General features: G+C 36.6%; 1 protein-coding gene across 1 annotated transcript; it reads right to left on the bottom strand.

The window, feature by feature from the left end:
- Positions 1-2,870: 2,870 nt before the first annotated feature.
- Positions 2,871-5,424, bottom strand: LOC144555345 (scarecrow-like protein 6). The gene has a single exon (XM_078303641.1). The coding sequence runs from the start codon at positions 5,274-5,276 to the stop codon at positions 3,225-3,227; it is 2,052 nt and encodes a 683-aa protein (XP_078159767.1). The 5' UTR covers positions 5,277-5,424; the 3' UTR covers positions 2,871-3,224.
- Between the last annotated feature and the right edge of the window lie 5,202 nt (positions 5,425-10,626).

The following is a 10,626-nucleotide window of genomic DNA, read 5'->3' as shown; positions in this document are numbered from 1 at the left end:
AGTTCTTTTCTCTTTATTAATGAACTTTTCCTATCTAAGAGTGCTATAATACATGTGTGTTTGAATGATAAAAGTTAGTCTTTGTGAGAATTTAATCTTTTTTGTTTCATCTAAGGGCACGACTTGTAGAGTTATATTAATGGTAGTGAAACAAAACTTAAGGATATGATTAATTCCATGCCATTCTCTGGTGCTTTTGGATGAAATAAAGAATAGCTCGGAATAACTGCTAACCTGACATTTCGGAATAGCTGCTAACCCGACATTTCGAAATAGCTACTAACCCAACATTTCTAAGGAATAGCGGAATAGCAGCTAATCCGAGCTATTCCTTGTGTTGAGAATAATTTTTTTTTCATCCAAACGTGAAAAACAAAGAATAGATCACAAGAAATAACTGCTATTCCTAAATTAGAGCTATTTCCGTGTCATCCAACGTACTATCAAAACATAATGGTAGCTCGAGAGACGAAACTACCTTCAAGAAATGGGGCCATGGGTCAATTAACCCCTACTTTTTTAAATAGACACCTAATCAAACTTTTATTGAGCCATGCATGACTATCCTACCTTCTCAAATAATATCGGATAGGAACTCAATTTGGGCGTCGTTTACTCGATTTTACTTCAGCATATGAGCCGTGAAAACCTTGAAAAAAAAAAAGACGACGATTCTGTACTGGTATCTACTAGCTAGGCGTTTACCTTCTTGACCAGTTGCTTGACTGAGCTTCTCATTGTTTATGTTGTCTTTGTTAGACTTGGCAAGTTTGATACAAATTAAGTAGAATTGTGAACTCAATTCTAAAATCTAAAATTTATCAGATTAAATTTAAATTATGAATTCCAACTGTTAAAATCCATCTACCTCAAGTAATGTGTTCACATGCAAACAAATTAAACTTTCGAATTAATTTAGTAGAAAATATCAAAATTAGAAGGTTCATAAATTAATTTTAATACATTTATTTTTTGAACATTGTTTGACCGCTTGACTCTTTTCAAAATTAATTCGAAAGTTTAAAATTTTTACATATAAATACATCACTTACAAGATAGACAGATTTTCAAATTCGTCATTCCAAATCAATCCAATAGATTTTAAAGTAAGTTCACGATTAAACTTAGTGAACTAAAAAAACACCCTAGTTGTACTCCAAATTAAGACTGGCGATTGTTTCAGCACTGACGGAGATTTTTGGAATTAATGATTTGGGTAAAACACATAATACCTTTTAAATCTGAAATCACCTACTATTTTTTTATAGATTTTCAGTTGAATTTTAAATCTGAGATCTTTCACACAGAAAATATTATTTGAGTAACGCTACAGTATTATACATAGCATATATTAAATATTATTTGAGTAACGCTACAGTACTATACATAGCATATATTGGTCTGTAGTATAAATAAACTATCTTCATTGACAATACGATATTTTGTTCAAATAAAAATGTACTCATAAATCATATTTTAGAATTTTTTTGCTAGGTAGAATAGGATTTTTTTTAAATAGAAATATTTTTAATCTTTTTAACATAACAAGCACTGTTTAAAGTAAATTTATAAAAAAAGATTCCCTCCACCAATCCTAGACAAAAAAAAAAAAACTATTTTCTCCGATCTATTTTTTAACTACCGATAGCGTTAATTTTAGATAAATTTGAATTTTTTTGCTCCACCGATCCTAAAAATCAGTAAAGAAAATGATTTTTTGCCTCAAACGATTTCTAGAATAAGTGGTTTTTTTTTTTATAACTTCTCCACGTATAGTACTTGTTTCATTAATTTTTTTAAAAACAACTCTATTTAAAAAAAAAAATCAGTAGAATATCACGTGATCTTAAATATTTACAACATATCAAAATAGTGATTTTCTACCCATCTAAACAAATAATCCAGCACTGACGATGGTGTTATCTAGGATGATTTCATGTGTCAAACAAGAGTGTAAAAATGCTTTCAAGATATAATCAAAGCACCCCAAATAACTTATTTTATTATACTTTGAATTACTAGCTACTTTACCAACTACCATAATAATTTGTGATCACCTTTCAACCCCTATTACTTCACCAACTACCATAATAATACAAGAGTACCTACTAATCTTTTTCTTAATTAACATTAATCCATATAATCACTATACCTCATTTTTATATCACCAAAATAATACCAACAAATTTCACTTGCTAAATGCATTATTAAGTCTAAATTTGCACACAAATTTAAAAATTTACAACCTTAACTACCATAAAATAATTTAAAATTTTAAAATCTGATAAATAAAATTTAATCCATACTTTTTAACCAATCATATACATGAAAAATAACAGAACTTCATACAAGTTTCAACGTTTATGAAATGACATAGAAATTTACAATTGACCCATTTTTATTGGCATTTGATTCAATTACATACAAATAGATAACAACCGATTTCCAAGGAAAGTGACATGCAAAAAAAAATTTTCTACTTTTTAATTTATTTTTGGCATGATCTAAAAAAACTGTTGTTAAAGTTTTTAAAACAAACAGTTGTCAGGAGATATAAAAACAGTACAGATCAACCGTATATAAATCTTGCATCTTAGTATTATATTTATAATATAAAATGAGTACCTTATCATGTAGCTCTAATTTCTGTAGAGCCCTCCAAAAGTAGCTTCTTTTGAAAGAGGTGCATGAAACAATTGAACATTAAACTGAATCCTGTTCCATTGAATTAAGTTATGATAATGGACATTTCAGTTTGTATGAAATTTCAAGTAAAATTTCAAAGAATTATTAACAAACAATTGAAAAGGTTCTCATTACAAGCAATAAATGATGAATCCAGATGAATTCAAGAAAGGATGCAATGCAGATTTTCAGAGAAAACAACAGAAATGGGAGAATTATATAACAGGAATTAAAAAGAACATTACCATTGTTTCTCTGATAAATTAGAAACAGAGAAACAGAGAAGCTACTACACAGCTCTTCTCAGACATTCTACACTATCAAGTTCACCTCTACTCAAAATTAACAGACTTGTTTCACTGCTAAAACAAACAGCTTTTGAGTAGAACTCTGAATTATACAACACAACCAATTAGGATCCCCAAGAAAAGATAAAACAACATCTAGTTCACAACAAATTACTTGAAATATTTTCCATTTATCCCCAAAACCCAACAATTAATAAACTTACGTGGCTTCGAGTTGCAAATAAATGGCAATCAACAACCCTTCCATGCCGTAATCGAGACGAGTTCGCTGTGATTCCAAGACAACATGAGAGAACCCTGTCTCTTCTCCACATGAAATCCCTTCACTTGCACCCTCTTGGCAAGACACTCAGCTTGAGCCTCGGCCATATTGCTAAACGGCACCGGAGTATACCCAACTGAAGCAAACAATGTTCTCCAAGGCATCATCTTGAGCCCCATGCGGTGCCGCCCAACCACGGATCCCTCAATCCTTGGAAGGAGCACAAACCGCTCAATCTTGTTCGCTGTTTCCATGTTGGGTCCCACCGAGTCTAGTGAGTCGAGAAGGGAAACATATGATTGAAAGGCATGATAGAAGTAGGGTGAGAAGGGGAGGTCTCCTCGGTCACAACCATGGACGATCGAGATCAAAATACGGGGGCGTAATTGTTTAACAAGCTGAAGAAGAGTTGGGAAGGAAGGTCCATAGACAGAGCTCACTGGGAGGTTCACGGCAATGGCCTCGCTGTTGCCTCCCATGGCAAGGAGCTCTGATGGGTCAAACGACTCAATGCTTAAGATATTAAATTCGAACGGTATGTTGACATCATTCGCAAACTGACAGAGGTTATCTCGAATTAAGTGTAGCTCGAGCAAATGGTGAGACGAAGAAGCCACAAAGGCGGTCACTTTAAGCACCATGATGTTACCGGTACCGGTTGGTGAGCATCTTCTCTGAGCAATTTCTTGCATGAATGACGACCACTGGCCTCCAATTCCAATGTCGAAATCAATGATGTGGATTCGGTCGGCAGCACCCAGCTCGTCCAACAATGCTTGCACCGAGGTGAAATTGATGAAGTGAAGAACTGGAGAAAGCTCGTTGAATGCCTTGTGGGCCCCAAGCTTCACTGCGACATCATATGGGGATTTCACTGGAGTGGAGGGGGCCGAGGCCGAACCAGAAAGGATCTGGTTGAGTGCCTCCTTGAAGTAGAAGGAGGCACGGAGGAGGGGCTTCCCGGCAGGAACCGGAAGCTGGTGATTGAGCCGCGCCAATATCCCGCGCGCGCCGGAGGCATTACCGGTCTCTACCATTTTTGCCACCTCTAGTAGCTGTTCCACTAGAGGCGGTGGCACCTGGTTCTCTGTCTCGGCTTTTGGTTTCATTAGCATCGTTCTCGGCTGAGGGATTTGCAGGGAAGGTGCAAAGATTTGGGCATGCTGAGAAGGCAACATTTGATTCCCCCTTAAAAAGAGCTCCGGGCCCGGGCCAGCCATGGGATGGGGCCTCTTTGCTTGCGGGGGCATGAAGAATGACTGGTTTGCCATCGAGGGCTGGAGATCTGCTTGCATGGGAAGGAAGAACGACGGATTCTCTCCAACTTGCTGTTGCTGCTGGTTCATGAACAGGCTTGGTAAAGGCATCAAGAGAACAGGCTTCTCTTCCTCTGGCGCTTCCGGCAAGAACAAACCCGGCAGACGAACAAGTGGAGGGGGTAGTTGCATCGGGTCACCAACTAGTTCAGGTGTATCCACCAACCCGAACACCATTCCCGCATTGCCACTGCTGTTGCTGGTGGTATTGCTGTTCCCATCAAACCCAAGCTGCAGAGGTTTTCCAGTCGGGTCCTCCGCTTCACCCATGATCCAGCGTAAGAAGCTTTGTTCCTGGGGTCCAGAGGAAGCCGTAGGGGCCGCTGCGTCAGAGAGCATGGTCTCCCATTCGGGACCCATCTCAGCAGTGCCTGGAGGGAGTGGGTGAAGGTCAGAGAGAGTCCACTCGTCCTTCCCTCGAGTGGTGTTGCCAGGCTGGGCCGAGTCGGGCCATTCGTGGGTGTGGTCAGAGACAGTCGCCACACCACCGCACCCGAGGGAAGACGAAGAGGTAGGTGGGCTAGGACTGCTCGTATGGTGATCCAGTACCGACCTGGGTTCGATCCCTTCTCCAACACACCTGAATTTCTGGCGCTTGGCGAAGGCAGCGGGTTCTTCTTCCACCACTGGTAAAATTGCCGCAGCTGCTGCTTGTAGCTGTAGCCCCCCTCTGTGCGGCTGTGCAGCGAAGGGCATCCCTCTCATCTATTTCCCTAATTACCTCCTCATGCAAGGGAATTTGCCTTTCCAATCTCTTCTCTTGTGAGGGAGCTGTTTGCTTGGTATTTTGTTGTTCTTTGTTTTTCTCTCTTGTGTGGCGTGGGGTTGCGGTGGGAGAGAAGAAAGGTGGGGGCAGATGGGATGGGGAAGCTTAGTAGTACTTAGGACTATTTGAATACAAGTCACCTAAGGTACCTTAAAATTTGGGTTTATATTCGGACTGTCAGATGTTTTTTTGTCGTTCCACATCGGACCGGATTGTAATTGGACGGTCAATATGGAAATTCAAAATTTGAGTTACTTTAGAGGTATTGGAATATAACTGTTCACTTCGTTTCTTTCTGCAATTTCTCTTTCACCGTTTCTCAAAAATAAAATAAATTCTCCTCTCTCTCTCGCCTGTATGATGCGTGCAACATAAAAAAAGGCAATAAAGCGGCCATTCCCGCTTCTAAACTTCTCTCTCTCTCTCTCATTTTGCTTGAATCCGTGTGGCCAGTAAAAATTTCTCATGTTCGTGTCGTGTGGTGTCTCTGATTATATGACCAGCTAAATTGATTTAATTGCCGAATTTACTTTTGTTGAACAGTAAATCAACAACATTCTATTGCCGAGTGGCCACAGAAAATCTCTTTATCTATTCCCACTATGCAAGGCTGCGGTTCGGACCAATAACAATCAGGTTCAGATATCTGTGAGATCGGGACCGCGCGTTGAACCGGCTCTGTAGTCTGTAGAGGCTATACAAAATTGGGAAGAATTTTTTATGTATATACTGTCTATATCTTTAAAAAAATAATAATTATGTATTTTTTTTTAATTCATAATATTATATGTACCTGTCTAAAATTTAAAATTTCAGAAACTTATTCAATTTATTTTTTTCTATTAGAACTCTAATTATAAATTTTAAAATTTTTAGTTTATTTTAAATAAAAATAAATGTGTAGCATGTCTAGTGGTTTGCTAACGGGTTACCCGTGACCCGTTCCGGGTTACCCGTTAGGGGTAACGGGTAGGACGGGTAAAGGGGTAGGCCGGGTACGGGTAAAACCCGTGACGGGTAGACGGCTAATTTTCTCAAAACCTCTATCCGGTCCGTTTATTACCCGTACCCGTTGCGGGTATTCGGGTACGGGTCCGGTCCGCCCGGTTTTTTTTTTCTTTTTTTTTTTTTAAAATTCAAAATTTTTTGAAGTGAAACGGGTCAGGTACAGGTAACGGGTACGGGTATGCGGATAGACGGGTACAACGGTTTTTTTTTTCAAATTAGGTTGTCCGGTCCGTTTATTACCCGTACCCATCTACCCGTTTGTACCCGGGCAACGGATACGGGTAGTTCGGGTAACGGGTACGGACCGGGCAAAACGGGTTGAACCCGTTAGGAGTTTAGCAAACCACTAAGCATGTCTAAGAGAATTGTTCAATCTTCTAATTGGCTTATTTGTATGGACAAATAATTTATTTGTATAATTGTCTTGTATAAACACATGCAATTGTGTGTTGTCGCAAGAAGAAAAATAAACTATTAGTCCTCACAGACTTGACAAATTAGAAGGATAAAATGAGATTTATGAGTACATATTTCTGTTGACAATTTTCCTTACATAAGTATATATTTTTATTTTTTTTAATAAAAGGTAAAATAGAAATTTTATAAACTTAAAATGACTTTTTGATTGAAAAGGTAATAAATTGGATAAATTTTTTTTAATTTAGAAGAGTAATTATGATATTATGAAGTTTAAAGGGATTTATACGTAATTTTATATTTTTCGAAGGATATACATAATTGCCCCTGAAAATTATTTTGCCACTATTTTTGGGTTTAAAGTGTTTGTATTTTATTTTATTTTATAAAGATTTCACATATGGTCTAAATTTAACATGTCAAGTCCTGATTTATGTCAGAACTCAGAACTGTGGTTTTGAAAAAATAGGGGCTTATTTATTAACAGGTCTATTTCATGCTAGATTTCATATCAAGTTATTGTACCAGCTGTTTTGACAAGATGTTGTAGGGTTCGAAAAAAATCTCGCATAAATAAATTTTCTGCTTATTACACCGCCACCGACAACTAAAAATAAATTAGAATAATTTTTAACATGTCACAACAAAACAATGATAATTGTTAGAGTTAATAATGAAAAATGTTAGGGATAAAAAACTAGTTCACCGCAAATACAAATGTTAAGTCCAAACGCTACCAACGTTGATCACGTGACGTAATTCGTGTGTTATGTATTGTAATTATTTGTCATAACAAAAAAGAATTGAGATGGCTCGATACATCACGCCAAATTGGTTCAGTCATAATACGTTACCTAATTATAACAATATAAATTTATAATATTATTTATTTCAAATAATAATACATAGACAACCTTGTTGATATTTTTCACTTTTATTATAATTTTAGTGTTGTAGAACAAAAATGATTTTTAGTTATTCTGAGTACAGTAAGTTGGACATTATGAAAGTATCGAAATGAGATATGCTTTCAATCTGGTTCTCCTAAAACGGTTAGATCTATCATTCTATTGATTATTTCAGTTTTTGAATATTGGGCATGGCGCATGGATAAGAAGATTAAAGAAGTTGCTATTGTTTGGGCTCCCGAACGACATCAACACAATTCCGCTTTAGATGTGGGACCCTGCTGGCAACCAAGTTGTGTCGTATTCTGACAATGATATCGATGAGACAGCCCCACTGATACTCTTAAGTGCTCTTGAAGAACCTCCCGATGTAGGAAGTGTAGCTAGACCTCCAGCCCCTTGAAGAAATGAAGCTCAACCATCAATTTTGTAATGATCCATTGGGTGGATCTATTAGTTTCCATAGCCCCTGCTTGAGAGGCTTAGTGTTAGATAATGACTTTACTATCACAATTTTTTGGTGGACTGTTAAGAGTCGTGTGTTTGTGTTTTTAGTGTTTTAGGACCTTCTATATCTTACAATGTTAGCTAACAAACTCTTAGAATTTCAATATATTAAAATGCCTTTTATAAAAAAAATCAAATAATAATAAAATTTTCAATAATAATCTATTATCGTACACAAACTTTTCTTAAAACGTTGTTTGTTTGTTTCTTACTAATTATTTATTTTACACACTTTCAATGATTATTTTCTTCTCAAACAATTTTAAAATAAAAAAAAAATAGTTAAATGTAACTGAACGTGTCTAACATATTGACATACTAATTACGTCATATTTTATCATGGCATAATTAAGGCGTCATTGCTATTTACATGTCGTGACCTTTATGTAATTTTGGTCACGACACGAACATGTAAAAATATGAGTTGATCACAACGTGACTCTACACGTGATCTGAATCACAACACGACATAGCACAAATTTACATCTCTTAATTGGAAATAATTTGCACGTAGTATTTTCTCCGTATAATAAAAATTAGCATCGGATTTAATTGATATGAAATTCACCTCATCATTTTTCCTTTTTCTTAGTAAAGATTAAAGATTAAACTGCTCAACTATTTAATATTCACATTAGTTTTTTTTTTTAAATCTATAACTCTCCACACTTTTTTTTTGGTATTTGTGTGTTTTTTTTAGTAGAAGCATCCTGAACACATCTCCTTTGGATCCCAAAATATAGATGTTTTAAAAATAAAAATAAAAACATGCCACTCAATTGCTGTAAACTAAATTAACACCATTTTTAATGGAAAAAAAATACCAATCTCCAACTAATTAAACATGAATAGGCCAAAACTCGTGTCCAGTCCCTTTGTAATCAGATACCCCACAACTATTAAAAAAAAAAAATTGCAATTTTTTTACAGCATTTCCATCTCTGATGTGATGTAGCAATTTCTAATTTAATTTAATTCACAAATATGCAGAGTTTCTTAGATTAGGAAGATTTTATATTAAGAAATTAATTTTTAACTGTCAGTGAAACAAAATTTGTAATTATTATTCGCTGAAATCTCTTTTGCACTCATTTAACAAAACAAAACAAAAATAAATATTGCATAATATGAATTTTTTTTAAAGTTAGTGGCTTTAATGCCTACAAACAATTTCATTAATAAAAAACATATTTAAAATGATAATATGCATCTCTATGGCACTACCAGGAATTAATAATTGCAAAAAAAAAAATGTACGACCCGTAACAAAACAAATTACAAATATTTAATCACGGAGAATAATGTGCATATTTTTAGAGCGATATAGAGGAATTCGTATCCTCTGAGATATCTCAAACTTTGCGTGACTTTATGGAAAATCTCAATCGTTTAAATACGTTATGCACAAATCTCAAAGCACACATAATACTGACCCCCTACATCACCCCGAATAGGCACTGGACACGTCGGTCACACAAAAGTTGAGATATCTCAGAGGATACGCACTCGATTGAGTCAGAGTGCGTATCTTTAGAGATATCTCAACTTTTGCGTGACCGACGTGTCCGGTGCCTATTCGGGGGTGACGTAGGGGGCCAGTATTATTTATGCAGATGCGCGTTGAACATATTGCAACGGTTGAGATTTTTCAAAAAGTCACGCAAAATATGAGATATGTCAGAGGATGCGAATTCGTTGAGGCATAGTCTCGGGTGAAAAATATTGTGTGGCCAATGGACCAATGGTTCAAAATGCAAACCATTTTCCCACTATCTTTACAACCCGCAGCATAATATGCCACATAGTTAATAACCTAGCCTGGGAAAAGAAGGGATGGCCCAATGAATGAGCGCGTATCCTCTGAGATGTCTCAACTTTTGTGTGACCGACGTGTCCGGTGCCTATTCGGGGATGATGTGGGATGCCTTTTATGTGTACTTTGAGATTCGTGTAGAACGTATTTAAACCGTTGGGATTTTCCATAAAGTCACGCAAAGTTTGAGATATCTCAGAAGATACGAATTCTGCCTCAACACGGCAACACCGCTGCTTTTTTGGCTGATGTTTCATGGTGCACCCACGAATTCGTATCCTCTGAGATATCTCAAACTTTGCGTGACTTTATGGAAAATCCCATCTGTTTAAATGCGTTCTGCACGAATCGCAAAGCACAAATAATACTGACCCCCTACATCACCCCCGAATAGGCACCGGACACGTCGGTCACGCTAAAATTGAGATATCTCAGAGGATACGCACTCGTGCACCACCATGTGGAATGGCAACTTTTCAGGATTTTCTGCGGCGCTGATTCTGTCTAAAGACAAAAAAGGGTTGTTTTGACTCATTATATTTGTACTCGCGACTTAATTGTATACATTTTATCAAACTCCGTTGTAGAACATGAAGGAAAGGTGGAGATGCGCTTATGACATAGTTTATCAACGGA

Source organism: Carex rostrata, chromosome 6, assembly GCF_964058835.1.
Source record: "Carex rostrata chromosome 6, lpCarRost1.2, whole genome shotgun sequence".
Taxonomy (NCBI): Eukaryota; Viridiplantae; Streptophyta; class Magnoliopsida; order Poales; family Cyperaceae; genus Carex; species Carex rostrata.
Note: the sequence above shows the minus strand (reverse complement) of the source record. Positions and strands in the feature narration are given on the sequence as shown.

Coding starts and splice junctions, on each gene's coding strand:
- LOC144555345 (XM_078303641.1), bottom strand. CDS start 5,276: ATGAGAGGGATGCCCTTCGCTGCACAGCCGCACAGAGGGGGGCTACAG.